Source organism: Procambarus clarkii, chromosome 23 (genome assembly GCF_040958095.1).
Source record: "Procambarus clarkii isolate CNS0578487 chromosome 23, FALCON_Pclarkii_2.0, whole genome shotgun sequence".
Taxonomy (NCBI): Eukaryota; Metazoa; Arthropoda; class Malacostraca; order Decapoda; family Cambaridae; genus Procambarus; species Procambarus clarkii.
Window position 1 is genome coordinate 38,203,046 of NC_091172.1, and position 24,067 is coordinate 38,227,112.

Here is a 24,067-nt window from a genome sequence, read left to right on the forward strand (position 1 = left end):
GCAGGTCATTTGCATGTGCCTGCTCATTTAGGCTACTTCCTGGTATTCTTTCTGATATTACTGTATTAGCCAGGTGCTTCCATTTCAGGTGCCGTAGGTTGAAGTCCCCAAGCAGGATGATGTTCGGAGCTGGATTTGTGAGGTTTTCCAAGCAGTGCTCTATTTTCATTAGTTGGTCTTTAAACTGCTGAGGGTTTGCCTCCGGTGACTTATATACAAGGACAATAACTACATTTAGGATCTCTATTTTGACTATCAGCACTTCCACCATATCATTTGAGGTGTTTAGCAGCTCAGTACAGATGAGTGTGTCTTTGATGTAGAGGCTGACCCCACCCTGAAGCCGGTGTTTCCTATCACATCTGAAGAGATTGTATTCTGAGATCCATATTTCACCATCAAGGTAGTCCTTTGTGTGAGTTTTCCGTTAGGGCTGCAAACACTGCATTTGCCTCATGAAGGAGACCATCTATAAAATGAACTTTTACTTTGAACTTTTGAACCCTCCCACAAGCACCTGGAACACTTTTGCTTGGTGACTGAGGATGTGGTTTCATCAGTCCCAAGGGAGTGGTCTTTATTGGGGCATTCTTTAGTGGGATGACTGTCTACACAGAAGGCACAGGTGATAGAAGATTGACAGTGCTTGGCTATGTGACCAAAGTGTTGACATTTAAAACACATGACAGCTGAGGACACCCAGGTTGTTATGGGACTGTCTGGCTGGTAGGGATCTAGGAACCTGTGATGTATGGGGGGCGGTGCCTCATTTTCCCAGACGATGACAATCCTGTTTAGTGGCCTCCCCCCAAGACTTGATGCGTCTTACACTGTACACACCTGGTAGTTCTTTCGCATGGGAGATGTCAAGGTCATGAGGGTAGGATGTGACAAGGTACTCTCTGTACCTCCTGGACCTCTCAGGAGAGTCTGCTTTACTGAATGAGATGCCGCCCACTTCACCTGGGAGTAGTGCCGAGATGGTGACTTGATCGGACCTGGCTATATAGATATAGGGTGATGCGTGTCCAGGAATTATGAGGTCTATGGGGTCAGCAAAAGCACGAGGGAGATCACGTTTCATCCAGGAGTACCTCTGGTCACTGGTAACTTTAGATGGAAATGCCAGCCTGGCATATTTATTACGGGCTGCTAGAGGAGGTCGTGGTCCCCTCCCTTTTGTGAGGGTGACATTGGTCATCTTGACAGTATTGTTGGCTTTCCTGAACTGCTTCTCTTTGCGTAGGTTATTCCGGCTTTTGTGTACAGTAAAATTACCATCCAAGGCTGCCTCATCACTTGAGCTGGTGTCCTCCTCAGACAGGGATGTAATGGGATGGATTGCTTGTCCGTAATGTACGCCATGCGGGGAGGTGGCCGAAGTGGACGCAAATGCGTCTGAAGCATTTTGGGAAGGGTCACTGTGATTATCCCCAGCAGGCAAGAGGGAAGTGGCCATAGTCGCCAGAATCACAACATGAAGTTACAAGACACGTCAGCTTCTACCACAGTGTAGCACTTCCTGGATCCAGAACAACAGTGGCCACTAATCATAATGCAGAAACAAGATGAATAGTTCAGACACCATACAAGCAAACGTAGGTGTATACACGTTCAGCTGGCAATGCTGCTGCGGGTACCTCGCTGGCAGTGTGGTTTCAGCTGGAGTGGCAGGTGCTCTAATAGTGCCACACTGATACTACATTATCCACACACACGTGCTTAATAGTTTTCTACACTTTATATAACACTGCACTGGTATCACCAATATCACTAAAACACTGAGGCATCAGTATAGCAGGTGAGTGATTCGTTCGTGCCACCGTGTCCAGGCTGCACAGGGAAAATACAGCTTTAGGGAATGGGGCAATAGGGGCTAAAATTCCAGCGCCCAGGGTACCTCCTTAGGCGTCTGACCAGGTGTAAGGGGAGGCGGCCATTTCCCCACTGCACAAGGCGCCAGTTCAAAAGCAGTCACTTTTTGTCCGAATATCTGGTCAAATCGCTCTGCTCACCACTTTGAAACCTAGGTGAAAGTTTCCAGTAGCAAGATGGTATATATCACTGCTAGGTTGTGGAGCTCCAACAGCCGCCTATACCCATTTTGTAGTAAATCCAGTAGCAGAGAGCAACAAGCACGTCTACTCGCCACCACGTCCACGACGAGACTGGCCTTTCCAGCAAAGATCTGCATCAACTGTCAAACAATCAAATAACTCTATAGTGGCGTGACTAGGCTCGGAACAGTCACCCCCTACAGATCAGAGATATATCTAAGGATAATGAGTCTGATCCACCTGTCCATAAATTGTGAGGTTTAGACACCTTGGGTATTGTCCCTGAAAAGCCTAGTCCAGATGATACATGGACATATCAGCAATATATTGATACTGTTGTGTACAAGGATAAACAGTATTGGGTGAAATTGCCATGGAAGTTGAATCACCCACAACTTCCAGTCAATTATTTTATGGCAGCATCCCAATTAAAATCTCAATTAGCAAGGTTGCAGAAACAACCTGATAAGTTAAATTTGAATCACGAATTGATACGACAACAACTTAAGAGTAAATTTATAGAGGTTGTGGATAACGATGACCATAAAACAGGTCATTATTTACCCCATCACGCTGTCGTGAAAGAGTCAGTGACGACGCCAATAAGAATAGTTTTCAACTGCAGTGCCAAAACAAAGGCAGACAGCATATCTTTGAATGAATGTCAACAAACTGGACCTAGCAAAGGCCACAAGATGTATTATTACACTTCCGCTCTTGTATTTTCGCCTATACTGCAGATATCAGTAAAGCCTTTTTAAGAGTAGGTTTGGAAGAAGAGGATCGTAATTTCACTAAATTTCTCTGGGTAAAGGATCCACAAGATCCTGATAGTGACGTCATCACCTACCGGTTTGCTGCAGTACTATACGGGGCAACCTCTTCACCATTTCTACTCCAAGCTACATTAGATACACATTTGAAGAAGTCAAATAGTCCTTATAAGTCTGAAATCAGTAACAACTTGTACATGGAACCCTTCCAGGGAACTACCAATGATGAAATTAAATTTGTTGAAATTTACCATGAGGTTAACCGTGAGTTGTTAGCAGCCAATATGCCTCTACAATCATGGTCCTCTAAAAACAAACAATTAAAGCAGATAATAGGAAAATAATTTCCCGGCTATCAGGTGCCTAATAAATTAAAGGTTCTAGGCATGGAATGGAACACAATTACCGACGAGATGAATGTCAAGTCAGTATCAACAAATATATCACCCCTAACCAGGAGAAAATTACTCTCATATATCAGTCAACCATTTGACCCTTTAGGCTTGCTTAGTACTATTTTATTAACAATCTGTCCCCCGTATATTTCGGGTTCGATTATATCGTAGCATCATTAGTAGTAGTATCATTTTTTAAATACATGACCTTAAACTGCTTACATATATCTTCAATGCTTCGTAAATTATGGATGTCTTGCCATGTATTTTCCAGTATTCTGTGAAAAGTGCAGTTATAAATGTCTACAATCTTTGAAACGACGTGAATGTATTTTAATGAATTAGACTGTGTTATATAACGATACAGCTTACGTTGTAAAGTTTTAATTACAAATAACCGTGAACATCTTCAAGAGGAAACTAGATAGTTTCCTCCGAGGAGTGCCGGACCAACAGGGATGCGGTGGGTATGTGGGGCCTGCGGGCCGCTGCAAGCAACAGCCTAGTGGACCAAACTCTCATAAGTCAAGCCTGGCCTCAAGCCGGGCTTGGGAAGTAAAAGAACTCCCTGAACTCCATCAACCAGGTACGCCCCCACTATACTAAATTTCATTTCCGAAAACACGCTATACATTTTTTTTTTAGAATATATACAAGAGTTATTACATTCTTGTTCAGCCACTAGTACGCGTAGCGTTTTGGGCAAGTTCTTAATCCTATGATCCCTGGAATACGACCCCCGCGAAAAATCGTTGTTACAACCAAGTACCCATCTAAACAGAGGCTATAGTTAAGGATTTGTGCCCAGTAAATCCTCCCTGGCAGGGATACGAACCCTGGACTAAGTGCTTGCGAAACGCCAGGTGAGTGTCTTACCACTATGCCACAGAGACTAAAATTTAATAATATTAATAATTTAAAATTTTTCTTATCAACGTAGGCAACTGATGTCTGACGAGGATAATAACAGCCCCCAACTAGGTCCCAGTGGAGTTAGAGACCATGGTAAATCTCAAGGTGGGGAAGTGATGAGTGTTGAAAATTTGATGGATTAGGACGAGTCCTTTACTAGATTGGAATATTCCATCCCTTAGAGCTATGATTCGGACCCTATAGGTCTACTAAGTAATTTCAGGTCATACTACACTAAACAAATAGAGAATTACATGAATTCTCTCGTGGTACATGGTAATTTTACTTGGTCCTTCAAAATCTTGCTGGAATTAAAACTAACCCTTTTAGGGAGGGACTCACAGAGGATGACTTTATGGAACATTTCATAACGACACCTGCTAGGTTGGTATCACTTGAGGAGGTCAGGGGGCTTATAGATAGTTGGGTTGATTACCTCTTCGTAAAATTAGAGGAGCTCCTTTCGGAAACTGAAGGTATTGGAATTATCTTATATAATGTCGATTTCCTAAAAAATTATCATCGGTAACGGTAGTGTGCGATCTATATTAGGTGATTATGTACCATATCCCCCCTTTTTAAGGGGGGAGAAAGGAGGTCATCTACCCAAATCCCACCAACAACAACAAAACTTGCATAATTCAGTGTCTAGCTGCCTTTATGGCTTCACAACAAGGGTGGAGGTGGAGGCGGATAGGAAGACTTGTAGAGTCTCATACTAGGATGAAAAAAAATGATCCGATATGACCATTTATCCCTCCCACTCTCGTGGGAGGATATCAAATTAGTGAATGGGAATCGTGTCAATATATTTGTATTCAATAAACAAACATACAGATCATGTGCATCACGTCTCACTTTGTCGGCGTGAAAGCAAGCAGTACTCAGTCATAATGCCATTATTGCTGTTGGGGGAGTCACATGTGGCACTAATCAAGAATTTTAATAAATTCTTGCGTAACTTTACACGTAGGCACTACCGAAAAAACATTTTCTGTAGTAACTGCCTTTCGGAATATCGTGATTCTAGTGACTTCACAAATCACTCATCTACCTGCAACCTCACCCAGAAAATGATTTACCCCCAACCAGGGCAGTCATCAAGTTTTAAGAACAGGGAAGGGTTATGCTCCTTCACATCTGGCATTTTTCGATTTTGAATGTCTCCTGAGTACCGAGGACTGTGTTGGTTCTGTTACAGCCATACATAGACCCTATAGCACACAGCTATATAATTGTCGATAGGTGGCACACTGTCATTGATAAATTTACATATTTTGAGGGTGAAAGTGTCATTCATTTCATGGAGCGAGTAGCTGTCAAGTGGAAAATTATTAGATCCACTCTCCCCAATTATGAAATAGACAAGTCTTTGTAGGATGTGGTACAGTTTAGGAAACAAACACGATGTCAGTTTTGTGAGGGGATATTTACCCCATCCAATCACAGGGTTCATCACCACAATCATTTAAAGGAAAAACTAAATTACCTTGGAGCTTCATGTAACTATTGTAATTTAAGACATAGGAACATGTTAGCGTTCAAATTGCTAATTAGTCTAAATTGTTCACAATATGTGATATCATATGGGATTAATTTAAAAAAAATTGAGATGGGACCAATGTTGAAAGCAACATCTTAATGAAGAAGGGGACCAAATTTATAAAGGTAAAAAAAAGGAAAGCTTAAATTTCTTGATTCACTGGCTTTTATCTTATTCACTGGGAGTCTTTCGTCCCTAGCAAAGGCACACATTGATTCTGGATGTCCCTTAACATTCACCCATAAAATGATAAAAGATTTACCCACATAGAATCACAATCTGCTCTTGGAAAAGAAGCCATTTTTCCCATATGAATATGCCACTAAAATCAGTTGCTTCAATGACACATCTCTTCAACCACTTCCACCTATTGAAAACTTTTACAGTTCAGTGAACAAATCAGGTATCACCTCGAGTGAATATAGACATTCTCAATTAATATGGGAGACAACAGCATGTGCAACATTAAAAAACTATCTCCTTGTTTATCTAAGGTGTGATGTTGGTTTACTTGCTGATATTTTTAGTTATCATAGGGACATACTAGGAGATATATATTCATTGGAATTAACACATTATTGTAGTCTGCCAGTTTACTCTTACGACTGCTTCTTGAAAAGCAGCAAAATATCACTAGAATTGTGTGCAGATGTTTCTCTACATAATCTACTCTCATCTAATATACAAGGGTATTTTACAACCGCTGTTAGGAGCTATGCTAGGGCCAACAATCGCAATTTAACCCTCAGGAGGATAGATCTTCCTATTTACTGTATCTTGACTTCAACTCCCTTTATGGGAGTTGTATGTCTAAGAAATTGCCTTATGGGGGCTTAAGGAGACAATCGTCTGATGATATGAACTCCTTTATTAGTGAGGGGAAGTTAGTGTAGGAAGAGCCTTTCTCCTCTAACAAAGAGGATACTGACTCTTGATTGACACCAAACACATAAGACCTTGAATAGCTAGACTAACTGAAGACCAGCCCATATGTCTGTATCATAGGGAAATAATCATGGCGGATATCTCACCTTTTAATAGAGGACTTTTAGAACAAAATAACATCACAAAACTCCCTCAATTTTTTTTTTAAACTGATTGGAGATCATCTCCACCAAAAACATTATTTCAATTCTTTAGCTCTGTTACAGCTATTTATTGACTTAGGTCTTGAAGTAGAGTCTGTACACTCGATTTATGAGTTTCGTCAGGGGGATTACATGGCTAATTTCGTCGAGACTGTTGGGGGTTTCACCTCTCTATTATTCTCTACCCTTACTCTGGGGTGAGCAATAGTTATGCTCAAGGTAACTCACCGTAGCCCTGCGGGTCTTCCCTCGATCCTCACGGCGCCACTGCACGCCAGGAGAGTCTCCCAGTCAATCTTAACGGCCTCCTATTAAGAAAGAGTGAGAACACGACTCGTTCACATCGACTGTCGTGTGCCCTCCCCAACAATAGGGCTCTACGGTAAACCACAAGGTCGCCAATTGGTGTTTAAGGTGGCCAATAACACCATCAGTGGACTGGTGTATTCAGTGGTAGCCTTGGCAAGGTCACACTCAAAGATCAGGAATCAGGCAGGTACTTGTTGTTATCACTCTATGTTTACCAGTATAATATAGCCACAAGATCAATGGAGGGAATGATAAAAACACTAAGATAGTTTTGTATTTTACTTAAAATGTATGAAAGATGTCACAAAGCCAAACAACAACAAATAAATCAGCAAATCCTGACGCGGCCGGAAGTTCCCACGAATAGTCCGCGATCATTAGGTGGCAACACCTCCCCCTCCTCATCAAGTGTCAAGAACAGCTGATCGCAATGGACTCTCCGCGCGAAATTTGCTTGTTTGCTAGATTCACGCGCGCGGTTTCTTTAAATTCTCCAATATTACTAGAAACTCGCACACTCGATATTGGCACAAATAAACCGAATTACTTAGTTACACTGTACTCAGGCTCAAACAGTCTTTTCTACAATCAATTCTACAATGATTCACTGTAATGGTCTTACACTGTTATTTATCCAACAATATATTATGAAATATTAACACGGGAGTTTTCAGTACTTTCTCTCGTGGGCGATAACGACATAATTCACTGTACTCGCAAAATGATTATTCACTGAATGAACATAGACATATATATGGTATATAAATCAATCATCAATACATGGAAAATAAATAGTTTCTGGGCACATAGCCTAACCTCCGAATACTGGCATAATATTATATATAATTCACCACTATATGTTCATATCAAAATCTATAGAAAGATATACTCAACACAGTAAATTTATCACTGGTTCCTGGTGCCTGTACACACCAATAATCAACATGAATATTACAAGTACTCTTGATAGTACTATCTAGCACACTGGTGCTTTACCGTGACATGGGTGAGACTTGCTCACGACATATAAAATCTTCAGGCTAGATAATATAGCCAAATAATATAGCTAACTAAAGGGGAATGGGGAGGGAACTAGAAACACCTACTTCACCCTATCCTCCGATGAGAGTCGAGATGTAGCTCCTGGTCCTCGTGTCGGGAACGCCCCCACACTACACGTCGTCGTGTCCTACCAGAGCCTCTTGTCGTCCCACCGTTTAGCGCGTCGTCTCCGTGCCTCCTCACTGCAGGTCCGTCCTCCTTCTTGACTTCTTGAAGGTTGGAGTCGGTCTCCTGGCCGTCGTCTTCTCCCAGCAACGGCTGTCGCCTACGTCTCAGCTACAGTCGTTCGGTTTTCCCAAATAGTCCTCTCTTCCTCAGCTACCCAGTGGCTCTGTCAGCCACTACGCTGTCACGAACTGGTGAATTGCCACAGACGTCAACATACGTCACTGCACGGCTTCACTGCTACTGGCACAGTACCTGACTGGAGCACTTGTTGCTCAAATAACCGTCAATTCCCTCTTCTGGTTCAACACATGAACTAGGGAAGACTTCTCAGAGTACTGGCGGACTTCAGGTGACGCGTAAATCCACGGTAGTGGGAAACAACTGTCCGACAGACAGGACCACTCGTCGCACGTCCGACCTCTATGACGTGTCGTGTCTGACTGCTGGCGCCAGCCCGGCGCGCAGGCCGGACCCCCTTTCTTCGTGACGTCACTTTTACTATGGGAGGTTTTCATTGGCTCCCGGTGCCACACTGCTGTCGGTGACCAATCCGGTGCCACTGACGTCACACGGTTTTGGCGGGAGATCAGAGAGGTAAGCGCCATCTTGGCTCCCTAAAGGGCCTAAACCACAGGCCAAAATATTACTATTTCACAAATTTCTCGGCTCTCCGAGAACACTTCACTCTCTCCCATATATGAAATTGTAGCCTGCAACGTAGAGAACGCTTGGGAAAAGTAGACATGACTCTTACTGCAGGCGTGGGAGAATTATAAGGGGGGGGGAACTCCGTCACAAGACCAATGTTAAAAATAGAAATGCTTTCACTACAAGGGATAGGAAGTCGCTCTTCAAGATATTTACCAACTGTGTTTTTTATAAAGCCCTATTAAATCAAGCTCGTTATGCCATTGACACCAAACTAGTGACTTCTGCCAGGGGGCTTTTTACGTGAGGTGAAAAATCCACACTTTAAACGAATGATTCACTTATCTGACAATAAATTTTTGCCAATCAGTTCCAGACCATTCATCAAAAAACCCACCCCAACTATATAGGTTTCCAGATCCTTGAACTTGCGAAATACTCCCTGTATCATTTTTGGTGTAAAGTGCTTTAAATGCACTACAAAGATAATGTTAAACTGGTCTTCAGCGATACAGATAGTTATATTTTTCAAATGGAAGGGGTGAGTGACATCTTCGGAGAAATTGGGAAAGAGCCCCTAAAGTCATGTATGGATACCAGCAACTTCCCTAAAACTCACCCTTTGTATGATCCTAGTAGTATAGGTGTTTTAGGACTTTTAAAGTCTGAAGTTTCAGACCGACACATCCTCGAAGTTATTACTTTGAAACCTAAGATGCACAATGTGTTATTGCATGACAACTCCAATTCCACTACTGCTAAGGGTATTCCTCGTGCTGTGCAAAGGTCAATAACACATAGACATTTTAAAAAGACACTAGATAGTAATGGAGAGGTGGACACTTTTCAATATTCACAAATTAGAAATGTGGGTGGGCAGATGGTTACCATTTTGAATACTAAGTGTGGCTTAAGTGTCTTCCATGATAAGCGCTTTTACTTTAAAAAAATCACTAGCTTAGCTTATGGTCACCCAAACATATCGGTAGAATCACACACCTTTACAACACCCCAAGAAATGAACAGCAGTGATGGGCTTGAGGAGGTCCTCGATCCAACCATCATCGCCACACCGGAAGATGAGCCATCAAGCCAGGAAGAGGAGAAGGAGAAGGAGAAGAAGAAGATGGTGAAGAAGAAGAAGCAGAAGAAGAAGAAGAAGAAGAAGAAGAAGAAGAAGAAGAAGAAGAAGAAGAAGAAGAAGAAGAAGAAGAAGAAGAAGAAGAAGAAGAAGAAGAAGAAGAAGAAGAAGAAGAAGAAGAAGAAGAAGAAGAAGAAGAAGAAGAAGAAGAAGAAGAAGAGGAAGAAGAAGAAGAAGAAGAAGAAGAAGAAGAAGAAGAAGAAGAAGAAGAAGAAGAAGAAGAAGAAGAAGAAGAAGAAGAAGAAGAAGAAGAAGAAGAAGAAGAAGAAGAAGAAGAAGAAGAAGAAGAAGAAGAAGAGGAAGAAGAAGAGGAAGAAGAAGAAGAAGAAGAAGAAGAAGAAGAAGAAGAAGAAGAAGAAGAAGAAGAAGAAGAAGAAGAAGAAGAAGAAGAAGAAGAAGAAGAAGAAGAAGAAGAAGAAGAAGAAGAAGAAGAAGAGGAAGAAGAAGAGGAAGAAGAAGAAGAAGAAGAAGAAGAAGAAGAAGAAGAAGAAGAAGAAGAAGAAGAAGAAGAAGAAGAAGAAGAAGAAGAAGAAGAAGAAGAAGAAGAAGAAGAAGAAGAAGAAGAAGAAGAAGAAGAAGAGGAAGAAGAAGAGGAAGAAGAAGAAGAAGAAGAAGAAGAAGAAGAAGAAGAAGAAGAAGAAGAAGAAGAAGAAGAAGAAGAAGAAGAAGAAGAAGAGGAAGAAGAAGAAGAAGAAGAAGAAGAAGAAGAAGAAGAAGAAGAAGAAGAAGAAGAAGAAGAAGAAGAAGAAGAAGAAGAAGAAGAAGAAGAAGAAGAAGAAGAAGAAGAAGAGGAAGAAGAAGAAGAGGAAGAAGAAGAAGAAGAAGAGGAAGAAGGGGCCCACTATAGATGTATGGTCAAGGCAACGGTCACTTGTCAGTCACTACTATGAGGACAGAGAAGAGTTGCAGTGTGAAGACTTATAGTAAATTTACATGTTCTATGATTAATGTTTTATGTACATTGTTATTATATTTATAAAAACAGAGTATTATTTCTTTTACCTCTTTTTATTCTATTAAGTGGAGTTTGATTAAGGTCACTTGAGTATCTGATAATTATGGAAACAGTGGTTATCAGGTCATTGACCTCAAAAACTTGCTCAACCATCCATCAACAAGATATGGTTACACACTTGACAGCCCCTACTATAACTACGGAGATGAGGTGGTGTGTGTCTATAGCGACACCTGCAGCAGAACATACCTCAATCTCCTTTGATCTGTATCCCGTACCCCCCTATAAAACAGATTAATATTTTTTTCTTTTTACCATCCTTTATTGTATTAAGTGGAATTTGACTAAGGCCACTTGAGTATCTGATAATTATGGAAACAGCGGTTAAAACACCCCAAAATCATTAAACCACTATGTTACTGAGAATCTGATAATTATGAAAAAACAGTGGGTTAAAAACTCCCAAATTCATTGAACAACAATGATTAATGACCTCAAACACCTGTGCATCCATACATTTTCTTTTTACCATCCTTTATTGTATTAAGTGGAATTTGACTAAGGCCACTTGAGTACCTGATAATTATGGAAACAGCGGTTAAAACACCCCAAAATCATTAAACCACTATGTTACTGAGAATCTGATAATTATGAAAAAACAGTGGGTTAAAAACTCCCAAATTCATTGAACAACAATGATTAATGACCTCAAACACCTGTGCATCCATACATTAACCACATATGACCTTCCACCTTACAGTATTCTCTGGTGGTACCTCCAGACGACCCGCTGCAATCTCCTGGTCTCTCCCAGCAACCCCGCCTCCGATTCCAGGTCAATGACCTCAAACACACCATTGACCCACAATTTTGCTGGCTGCTACAGGCAGTAAATATATTACTCCCGTGGCTGGAGCTCTCTTTACCCCGTTTCTGGAGCTCTCTTTTCCCTGTGGTTGGAGCTCTGTTTACCCCGTGGCTTTAGCTCTCTTTACCCCGTTTCTGGAGCTCTCTTTTCCCTGTGGTTGGAGCTCTCTTTACCCCGTGGCTTTAGCTCTCCTTACCCGGTTTCTGGAGCTCTCTTTACCCCGTGGCTGAAGCTTTCTTTACCCCGTGGCTGAAGCTTTCTTTACCCCGTGGTTGAAGCTCTCTTTACCCCGTGGCTGAAGCTTTCTTTACCCCGTGGCTGAAGCTTTCTTTACCCCGTGGTTGAAGCTCTCTTTACCCCGTGGCTGAATTTTTCTTTACCCCGTGACTGAAGCTTTCTTTACCCCGTGGTTGAAGCTCTCTTTACCTCGTGGCTGGAGCTCTCTTTACCCCCGTGGTTTTAGCTCTCTTTACCCCGTGGCTGAAGCTCTCTTTACCCCGAGGCTGGAGCTCTCTTTACCCCGTACCTGGAGCTCTCTTTACCCCGTGGTTGAAGCTCTATCTACCTCGTGGCTGGAGCTCTCTTTACCCCCGTGGTTTTAGCTCTCTTTACACCCGTGGCGGAAGCTCTCTTTACCCCGTGGCTGGAGCTCTCTTTACCCCGTGGCTGGAGCTCTCTTTACCCGTGGCTGAAGCTCTCTTTACCCCCGTGGCTGGAGCTCTCTTTACCCCGTGGTTTTAGCTCTCTTTACCCCGTGGCTGAAGCTCTGTTTACCCCGTGGCTGAAGCTCTCTTGGGGTGGCCTCGTAGCCTGGTGGATAGCGTGCAGGACTCGTAATTCTGTGGCGCGGGTTCGATTCCCGCACGAGGCAGAAACAAATGGGCAAAGTTTCTTTCACCCTGAATGCCCCTGTTACCTAGCAGTAAATAGGTACCTGGGTTAGTCAGCTGTCACGGGCTGCTTCCTGGGGGTGGAGGCCTGGTCGAGGACCGGGCCGCGGGGACACTAAAGCCCCGAAATCATCTCAAGATAACCTCAAGAAGAAGATACCCCCGTGGCTGAAGCTCTCTTTACCCTGTGGCTGGGCTCTCTTTACTCCGTGGTTTTAGCTCTCTTTACCCCGTGGCTGGAGCTCTCTTTACTCCGTGGTTTTAGCTCTCTTTACCCCGTGGCTGGAGCTCTCTTTACCCCGTGGCTTTAGCTCTCTTTATCCCGTGGCTTTAGCTCTCTTTACCCCCGTGACTGAAGCTCTCTTTACCCCCGTGACTGAAGCTCTCTTTACCCCCCGTGGCTGAAGCTCTCTTTTCCCCCGTGGCTGAAGCTCTCTTTACCCCGGGTGTTTTCGCTCTCTTTACCCCGTGGCTGAAGCTCTCTTTACCCCCATGGCTTTAGCTCTCTTTACCCCGTGGCTGAAGCTCTCTTTACCCCCGTTGCTTTAGCTCTCTTTACCCCGTGGATGGAGCTCTCTTTACCCCCGTGGATGGAGCTCTCTTTACCCCCGTGGCTGGAGCTCTCTTTATCCCGTGGCTTTAGCTCTCTTTACTCTGTGGCTGGAGCTCTCTTTACCTTGTGGCTGGAGCTCTCTTTACCCCGTGGATGGAGCTCTCTTTACCCCGTGGATGAAGCTCTCTTTACCCCCGTGGCTGGAGCTCTCTTTACCCCGTGGATGGAGCTCTCTTTACCCCGTGGATGAAGCTCTCTTTACCCCCGTGGCTGGAGGTCTCTTTTCCCCGTGGATGGAGCACTCTTTACTCCGTGGATGAAGCTCTCTTTACCCCGTCGCTAGAGCTCTCTTTACCCCGTAGCTTTAGCTCTCTTTACCTCGTGGCTGGAGCTCTCTTTATCTTGTGGCTGGAGCTCTCCTTTCACTGTGGCTAGAGCTTTCTTAACCCTATTGGTGGAGCTCTCTTTACCCCGTAGCTGGAGCTCTCGTTACCTTGCGGATGGAGCTCTCTTATAGAAATACATCAAACGTTTTCTTAAGATAATATAAAAGCCGATAACATGTTTTCCATAATCATTTAGATGTCCATTGAACATTTGTAATTATGTAAAAAATAATAAGTGAAAGCATGTTTTACTGTGATAATTACAATGAAGATTGAACGTCATAAAGAGTAATTTTATGGAAAAATAAGTAACAGTTATAAGAGAATATCTGACAAATAAGTGGCAGGTGTTGTCAAAGGAAGATGATGCTATTATTAGATCAACTTCGTGCACCACGTATTTTCCACTGATGAAGTAAATACAGCCTATCTATCCCCCAGAGTTACATCGTTTATAATTTAAAGGAACATAACCATATTTCTTACTTAATCCTTTTAAAAAGCCCCGAACAAGTATCTAAACTTTTTTTTAAGTGAAGAATTTTTAATTGTAGAATTCATTAAAAATTCCTATTCACAACGACTGCTTACTAATCGGTAAACGTATTTCAATAACACAACAGCATACACGTCATTAATAAATAAAAAGCCTTCTACTATTTTATATGTTTGAATTGCTGAAGTGACACTTTTTAGCTACCAACTCGTTAATAAAACAGTTTTAAGATTTTGCATATTTTTGGCGAAATTAACACCGAAATTTCTTCTTATGTGTAGAGGGAACATCTATCTGACAACCATTTAAGATTCCATTTTTTGTTGGAGTCGTAGATAAGCTATGTGTAACTTAGAGGTCTAGAAAAACTTTTGAATAGGTGGGCTTTGTGGGTAAAACTCCCACGTCACCCATAAATTGTTAATGTAACACGTAGAAATAAATTGCCGCTGGTTCTGTTAATTACTTAAAAATACATTAGTTATTCATAAACGAGACTGAAAATTAAAACTTTCCTTTAGAAAACGTAGTTAATTTTCTGTGTCGTCATCAACTTGTCACAAAATTTATCCAGCTAATGTTACATTAAAATCATCAATCTTACGACTAAATCCAAAATAAAATTAATATACTGCCCTCCTCCACTAAACTACCTCCACCCTCCACATCTTCAATCCTCCACTGTTCCAACCCATTCTCACCCTTTTCTCCTCAACCCTACCAACCAACCCACACCCCATTCACCTGCCATTCTCCAGTTTTCACCGCACCACTCATCCCAGTCTCACCTCACCACCATCACCACACCACCGTTTTGTACTGACCTATATGTACTAACCCCTGTCTTTCTGATCTGTTACTCTGCTCTTGCTCTTTCGCCACCTGATTTAACTGACTCTGTGCAAGTACCACGGCCGGTGTGTAGTAAATCTGGTCACGCAAAGAGTCGGGGCATCTGTTCTGCCATTGTAGCATGACTAGGCTATCGATAGGCATAGGAGGTTAGGGTTTACTAACTACTAACTTACTCTATCTCATCTCATATCATCTTATCACAATGACAATTAAAATTAGCATTAAGTTCATTGGGAACATAGCCACCACTGAGAATGACCTTGCAGCGTTACAGAGCTCAATTGCAGAAGTTGCCCCTGTAGATGTTCACATCAAACCATGTAGAGGAGCCACAGTAATGCTCTCCAATGAAGATGAGATGAGGAAACTCCTCAACCCCGACCTCCAAGGCGCCTTTAAGAGGGCAAATATTGAACTACATCCCACTGCCCAATACCAGGCTGCAAGGTCGGTCTTTGTGACAAGACTCAGCACGATGATCAAATCCCAAAGGATCGAGGACATTAAGGATGCAATCAACACCGTAAACGACGGATTCCAGGTCAATGGGATATACAAAATCCACCATCCCAACTCGAACAGAGCAACTCTTAAACTAACACTTGACACTCCAGCCCAAGCCAGAGAACTTGTGGAAAATAGGCTCAAATGCTTTAACTTATCTGTTACACCAGACCGGATAAGCAGTGAGAGGTACGTTGAAGTCACACAATGCTTCAAGTGCTTTGAGTTTGGCCACCTACCTCCTCAATGCAAAGCAAATGTCGAAAAATGCAGCAAATGTGTAGGATTTCACCGCTTCACTACATGCACTGAAACCATCCTAAAATGTGCCCTATGCAGTGAAAATCACAAGGCAGTGGCTGTTCACTGCCCCAAAAGGAAAGAGGAAATCCAGAGGATTCTGGACCAGGCCAGGCAGGTCACCACACGTACATAAACTATACCACCACCAAACATGGGGACACAAACCTTCCACACCAGGAACCCGTCCCCAGTGTACATCCACCACCACCAAATGGTGACCAAGTGGAACCCCAAACACGGGAGGGGGGGGGGGGGAAGGCTAGACCAGGCAGGCTGATCGAATGACTCCTGAAATAACCCTTTCAGTCCAAGTCCTTCCTTCACTCCTTCAGTTCAGATTGCGATCGCAGACAGGGTCGCCCAGAACGACCCTCCCCAGTTTTTAAGAACAATAAACAGCCTTCTTCAGGTCAATAACCTCCTCTGGTGTCTATACCTGCGGACCTACTTCCTACTGAAGCCTCAACTGAGCAGCCAACCCCTCTTCCCCCACCCCACAATCCTGCCGGAGCCTTCCACCTCGACACTCAGTCGACACAGACGCCACCACCCCCAGCCTCAGATCCACCCCCTACCTCTGTTACACCGCAGGAAGTCAGCACGGGAACAACCTCCCAGGCCAAGATTACCCAGAATTTTCATACCCCAAGTCGGCCCCCAACCCCTCACCCACTATCCACGTCAACACCTGCTCGAGGGGTACACTCCCAGCATCCCCACGAGGACTCCACCGACTCCAGCTCGTCTCGGATGATTCAGTGGACACCGAGGGCGAAAATTCCTCGGATAATGACTGCTCTGTAGACAACGTTCAACTTTCCACCGGTACTGAGGGGGAAAATGGTGTTCAGAGGTCCAAAAGGGACTCAATACCGGCCGGCAACACAAGAAGCAGGTCACAACAGAATGAAACACAACAGCAACTTTACCATCGCAAATAATGGGGCTGAAGATAATTAAGATCAAAACCCGCAACTTTTTGAACAATCGATACTTACTAGAGATAGAACTCAGCAAACACAACCCCGCGGTGGTTCTGCTCAACGAAACCTCGGCACACCCAGATCAATACGTCAAAATTCACGGCTACACGACGATTGAGAAGAACGAGAGGCCGAACAGAGGTGTGGCTATCTTGGTCAAGAGAGGATGCCCGTTCACAAATATCTTTCTGCAGGAGGGAAAGGCCCTGGCGATTGAACTCTCCACCACCCACGGCCCTCTTGCAATCCTAACAACCTATATACCCTCTGGCCTGCACGCCATTCCATCGAGGGCAATCCACAAAGTACTCAACAGGAACGTGCCAGCGATCCTTGCAGGTGCCTTAATGCACACCACGCTGCGTTCTTCAATGCTCCCCAATAGTAGAAATGACGTCAAAGGTAGACTCCCGAACAACTTCCTAACGGCAAGGAACCTAACTTTCGGCGGCCCTTTTTTCCACTCTTATGTCGGCGTTCACCCGGGAACTCCAGACCTAGTTCTGTTAAACCACGATTCTGGCATCTTTCGCTCCAGAATCACCCCAGGTGGGGATGTGGGCTCTGACCTCATCCCGATAAATCCCCAGGTCCGGATGAAGTGTTTGCTAGGGTGCTTAAAGAATGCAAAGAGGAGCTTTGTGACCCACTGTCAACCATATTTAATAAATCAATAGAGTCAGGCAGAGTGCCAGAGTTTTGGAAAGTTGCTAATGTGATACCAGTTTTTAAGAAAGGAGATAGATCACTTGCGTCTAACTATCGACCAATTAGCCTAACGTCTATTGTGGGAAAGTTACTCGAATCTATAATAGCAAATAAAATTCGTCTTCATCTTGAAAAACATAAATTAATAATTGAGTCGCAACATGGTTTTATAAATGGCCGTTCATGTTTAACAAATTTGTTATCTTTTTATTCTAGCATTGTTGAGGCAGTTGATAGTGGTAAGGATTGCGATGTTGTATACCTTGACTTTAGCAAAGCTTTTGATACAGTGCCACATGAAAGACTGATTAAAAAAATAGAGTCTCATGGTATTGGGGGTGCTATATTAAGCTGGATTAGGGCATGGCTATACCAAAGGAAACAGAGAGTTAGTATAAATGGAATCAAGTCAGAGTGGGAAAATGTTGTAAGTGGAGTGCCTCAAGGCTCTGTCCTGGGACCTCTGTTGTTTATAATATATATAAATGATTTAGATTCAGGTTTGAGTAGCAACATTTGCAAATTTGCCGATGATACGAAAATCGGTAGGGTAATTAATTCGGAGGAGGACTCACTATCACTTCAAGTTGATCTAGATAGGGTTTTGAAATGGTCAAAGGATTGGCAGATGCAGTTTAATGCTGATAAATGTAAAGTTCTGAGGTTAGGTAATGATGATAGAGTTACAAGATACGAGCTAGATGGTGTTGTGATTGCAAAGTCGGATTGCGAAAGGGATCTGGGAGTTATGATTAGTAAGAATTTAAAACAAAAGGATCAATGCATAAATGTTCGTAATAAGGCAAATCGGACACTTGGATTTATTAATCGCAGCGTTAGTAACAAGACACCTGGTGTGGTTCTCAAGCTATATCTTGCTCTAGTTAGGCCCCATTTAGATTATGCAGTTCAGTTTTGGTCGCCATATTATAGAATGGATATAAATTCACTTGAACGTGTCCAGCGTAGGATGACTAAGTTAATTCCCCAAATTAGAAATCTTTCATATGAAGAAAGATTAACAAAGCTTAAGTTGCATTCACTGGAAAGGCGAAGAGTTAGGGGTGACATGATAGAGGTTTACAAGTGGATGAATGGACATAACCGGGGGGATATTAATAGGGTATTAAAAGTATCAACACAGGACAGAACACGAAACAATGGATATAAATTGGATAAGTTTAGATTTAGGAAAGACTTGGGTAAATACTGGTTCAGTAACAGGGTTGTTGATTTGTGGAACCAATTGCCGCGTAACATTGTGGAGGTGGGGTCCCTCGATTGTTTCAAGCACGGGTTGGACAAGTATATGAGTGGGATTGGGTGGTTATAGAATAGGAGCTGCCTCGTATGGGCCAATAGGCCTTCTGCAGTTACCTTTGTTCTTATGTTCTTATGTTCTTATGATAATTATCCATCTTCAATCGACCCCCTTCAAGACCATAGGTACTCCCAGACCCCAACTTAGCACCCTTAGACTTCGCCCTTACATGGGTTCCCTGGGTGACGATCCGGTAACAGTCTTAAAAGACTGCCCAACCCACGACATAGATGCGGCAGTGGACCACCTCCATACCCGCATCACTGAAGCAACACTTGCAAACTGCGACCTAGCCAACACAAGAGTCATAAAACAGAACAATCCAACAAGGGAAATCAGGGAAAAAATGAGATCTTACCAACAAGAGTGCATCAGAAGGACCCGTACCGGCCTCCTCCATTTACACACGATTCAGGCCTTTAGACGAGAAGTAATAGGGCTCAAGCTCCTTCACAAACGCCATATCTGGGGGTCATTGGTCAACCAGGTCAACAATTATAAGAGTGAGCCAGCCGCTTTCTGGTGGAAACTTAAACAATTCCCTGGCTCGACTGCCACCCCTCTCTCCCATCTCAACCTTACACACACCAACGCCAACAACGAGGTGGTCACGACTAGGATTGAGGACCCCCGGCACCAGGCCAACTACATGGGAGAGGTCTGGCGCGGAATTTTCACCGAAAACCTTAACCAGGTTAACCTTGAGAGCCATCAGAGGGTTGGCCTGTAGGCCCAGGAAAACGAGGAAAACCTTTACAGCAGACCAACCATCGACGAAGCCTAACTCGATCCATCCCACCCCATTACTAGACCGATCACTCTTCTACAGTTGAGGGAGGTCCTGAAGAGTACCAAGAACAGAGCTCCGGGGCTTACTGGTATTACCCTCATCCAACTCAAGTTCCTTCCCGTTAACTACATCCAAAGCCTTCTTAACATCTTTAATGCCTTCCTGGCATCTGGGCACCTACACACTGTACTGAAATGAATGGATGTCGAGGGCACTTGGTGTCAATTGCCGGCTGGAAAGATATTGCAAATCAAATGCAATATCTTTCATAGACAACTGGGAACACTTCTATGGAAGAAATTAAATGTATGCTCGTGATGGGGTGCATCTATCGAGGGCTGGGGTTGTTGCTGTTGCGAACTCGTTGGAACCAGTGGTTAGAGGTATTTGTTTGGGTTTAAACTGTTAGTAGATAGTGGTATGGGAATTGATTTGGAGGAAGGAGGTAATAAAAGTATGTGTTCGTGGGAGAAAAGAATTGGTGCAAAATGATCAGGGAAAGAAAAGGGCCTCAAAATAACAATTCACTTAGGATATACAGTATTACACTAACAGTAGAAGTCTAAGAAATAAAATTAATGAATTAAATGCTCTTGTCTGCACAGAAAAAATAGATATTATTGCACTTACCGAAACGTGGATGAATGTAGAAAATAGAGAACTATTAGCTGAATATCAGATAAATGGATTTAAACTATTTCACACAGATAGATATATTAGACGAGGAGGGGGAGTAGCCATATATGTTAGGGACTATTTGAAATGTAGTCTTAAAGAGGGAATCAAAACTGAGCCACACACAGAAACTATTTGGATAGAATTAAATGAAAAAGCAAATAATATTATAATAGGAGTTATATATAGGCCACCAAATTTAGACAGAATGGAAGCAAAGCATCTATGGGATGAAATATCTAGAGCATCTAGATCTAACAGTATTTATGTCATGGGTGACTTTAATTTTAGTGGAATAAACTGGGTGAACAAAACAGGGAATAGTGAAGCAGAAGATTTTCTAGAATTAATTGACGATTGCTTTCTTATGCAACACATTAAGGAACCAACGCGGGAAAATAATATTTTAGATTTAGTGTTAACTAACAGGGAAACACAAATTAATGACATCGAAATAGGGAGTGAGCTAGGGAACAGTGATCACAAAGTAATCAGATTTAGCATTGAATTTAATAGACATGGAGGAGAAAATTCTGTTAAAGTGCCAGATTTTCGAAAAGCTGATTTTAATAGCCTAAGAAATTTTTGGGGTCAAATAGAATGGAAAGTCTTGGGTATGGGGTGTGGGCCGGTCTTAGAGCGAGACATAACCCCCAGCGATAGGTGACGTAAAAGGGGATTTCGATGTGGATTTAATATATAACTTATTTAAGAACATTCTAAACAAATCACAGGAACGTAGTATACCATACAAATTGAATAGATCGAATACTAATGACCCAAAGTGGATAATAAATAATTTAAAGAACTTTATAGGTAAAAAGAGAGCTTGGTACAAAAGGATTAAGAATGGGGAAGTCAGTTTAGAACAGGAATTCATACAACTGGTTAGAAATGTTAAAAAAGAGATTAGGAAAGCAAAAAGAAACTATGAAGTTCGCATAGCAGAGCAAGCAAAGTCAAATCCTAAAGGGTTTTTTCAGTTATATCGAATTAAAACTAGGGAAAGGATAGGTCCATTAAAATCTGAGACAGGTCAAATAACGGATAATGACAAGGAGATGAGTAGTATTTTTAACAAATATTTTATATCTGTATTTACTAAAGAAGAACTTAACAATATGCCTTCAGCCGAACAAGTCTATGTGGGTGGGGATGAGGACAGGTTGACTAGTTTAGCAGTTACCAGGGAAGATGTAATTAAACAATTAGAAAAACTAAAATCAAACAAATCCCCAGGGGCCGGATGAAGTGTTTGCCTGGGTGCTTAAACAATGCAAAGAGGAGCTTTCCGAGCCACTGTCTACCATATTTAATAAATCAATAGAGTCAGGCAGAGTGCCAGAGTCATGGAAGGTAGCTAATGTGGTACCAATTTTTAAGAAAGGAGATAGATCACTTGCGTCAAACTATCGGCCAAATTAGCCTAACGTCTATTGTGGGAAAGTTACTTGAATCAATAATTGCAAATACAATTCGTCTCCATCTTGAAAAACATAAATTAATAAATGAGTCGCAACATGGTTTTACAAATGGCCGTTCATGTTTAACAAATTTGCTAACTTTTTATTCCAGCATAATTGAGGCAGTTGATAGTGGTAAGGATTGTGATGTTGTGTACCTTGACTTTAGCAAAGTTTTTGATACAGTGCCACATGAAAGACTAATTAAAAAAATAGAAGCTCATGGCATTGGGGGTGCTATATTAACTTGGATTAGGGCATGGCTATTCCAAAGAAAACAGAGAGTTAGTATAAATGGGGTTAAGTCAGAGTGGAATAATGTTGTTAGTGGAGTACCTCAGGGCTCTGTCCTGGGTCCTCTGTTGTTTATAATATATATAAATGATTTAGATTCAGGTTTGAGTAACAACATTTGCAAATTTGCCGATGATACGAAAATCGGTAGGGAAATTAATTCGGAGGAGGACTCATTATCACTTCAAGTTGATCTAGATAGGGTTTTGAAATGGTCAAAGGATTGGCAAATGCAGTTTAATGCTGATAAATGTAAAGTTCTGAGGCTAGGTAATGATGATAGAGTTACAAGATACGAGCTAGATGGTGTTGAGATTGCGAAGTCGGATTGCGAAAGGGATCTGGGAGTTATGATTAGTAAGAATTTAAAACAAAAGGATCAATGCATGAATGTTCGTAATAAGGCGAATAGGACACTGGGATTTATTAATCGAAGCGTTAGTAACAAGACACCTGGTGTGGTTCTTAAGCTATATCTTGCTCCGGTTAGGCCCCATTTAGATTATGCAGTTCAGTTTTGGTCGCCGTATTATAGAATGGATATAAATTCACTTGAACGTGTCCAACGTAGGATGACTAAGTTAATTCCCCAAATTAGAAATCTTTCATATGAAGAAAGATTAACAAAGCTTAAGTTGCATTCACTGGAAAGGCAAAGAGTTAGGGGTGACATGATAGAGGTTTACAAGTGGATGAATGGAAATAACAGGGGGGGATATTAATAGGGTATTAAAAATATCAACACAAGACAGAACACGAAACAATGGGTATAAATTGGATAAGTTTCGATTTAGGAAAGACTTGGGTAAATACTGGTTCAGTAACAGGGTTGTTGATTTGTGGAACCAATTGCTGCGTAACGTGGTGGAGGTGGGCTCCCTCGATTGTTTCAAGCGCGGGTTGGACAAGTATATGAGTGGGATTGGGTGGTTATAGATAGGAGCTGCCTCGTATGGGCCAATAGGCCTTCTGCAGTTACCTTTGTTCTTATGTTCTTATGTACTTAAGACCGCAAAGATGATTTTCATTCCCATGCCAGGCAAGAGCTGATACTCCCCTGTGAACTACCGACCGATCTCCTTGTTAGAAAAGACAGGGAAATGCTTCGATAAGATAATGTCTAACAGAATTAATTACTATATGGAATACCACCACCTCTTCAAAGAAAAACAGTTCGGTTTCAAGTACCAGAGGTCGAGTCAACATGCAATCAACGTACTCTACGACGCAGCCGACAGCGTTTGCAAGCAAAAGCAAACGGCAATAATAGCGACAAGAGATGTACACAAGGCATTTGACAGTCTCTGGCACGACGGACTTCTCTTCAAGGTGACTAACCTGCCTCACCACAACTGGACCCTCCTGAGACATTACCAACTTCCTAAAAAACAGGTATGGGGTGTGGGCCGGTCTTAGAGCGAGACATGAACCCAGCGATAGGTGACGTAAAAGGGGATTTCGATGAGGATTTAATATATAACTTATTTAAGAATATTCTAAACAAAGCACAGAACGTAGTATACCATACAAATTGAATAGATCGAATACTAATGACCCAAAGTGGATAACAAATAATTTAAAGAACTTTATAGGTAAAAATAGAGCTTGGTACAAAAGGATTAAGAATGGGGAAGTCAGTTTAGAACAGGAATTCATACAACTGGTTAGAAATGTTAAAAAAGAGATTAGGAAAGCAAAAAGAAACTATGAAGTTCGCATAGCAGAGCAAGCAAAGTCAAATCCTAAAGGGTTTTTTCAGTTATATCGAACTAAGACTAGGGAAAGGAGAGGTCCATTAAAATCTGAGACAGGTCAAATAACGGATAATGACAAGGAGATGAGTAGTATTTTTAACAAATGTTAAATTTCCTACCCTAGGCCCAGGATCTTCAGCAACCTACCACAAGAGTACGAATGGCATCCACCA

The 24,067-nt window shown here is 42.3% G+C and overlaps 1 protein-coding gene across 1 annotated transcript; it reads right to left on the reverse strand.

The window, feature by feature from the left end:
- Positions 1-10,211: 10,211 nt before the first annotated feature.
- Positions 10,212-15,021, reverse strand: LOC138367828 (probable GH family 25 lysozyme 3; the record flags this gene model as incomplete). Its single annotated transcript, XM_069329806.1, has 2 exons — positions 14,989-15,021; positions 10,212-10,937 (listed from the first exon to the last, which is right to left on the reverse strand). Coding segments are annotated over exons 1-2 (759 nt in total), but the record flags the coding sequence as incomplete, so codon positions are not given.
- Positions 15,022-24,067: the final 9,046 nt, after the last annotated feature.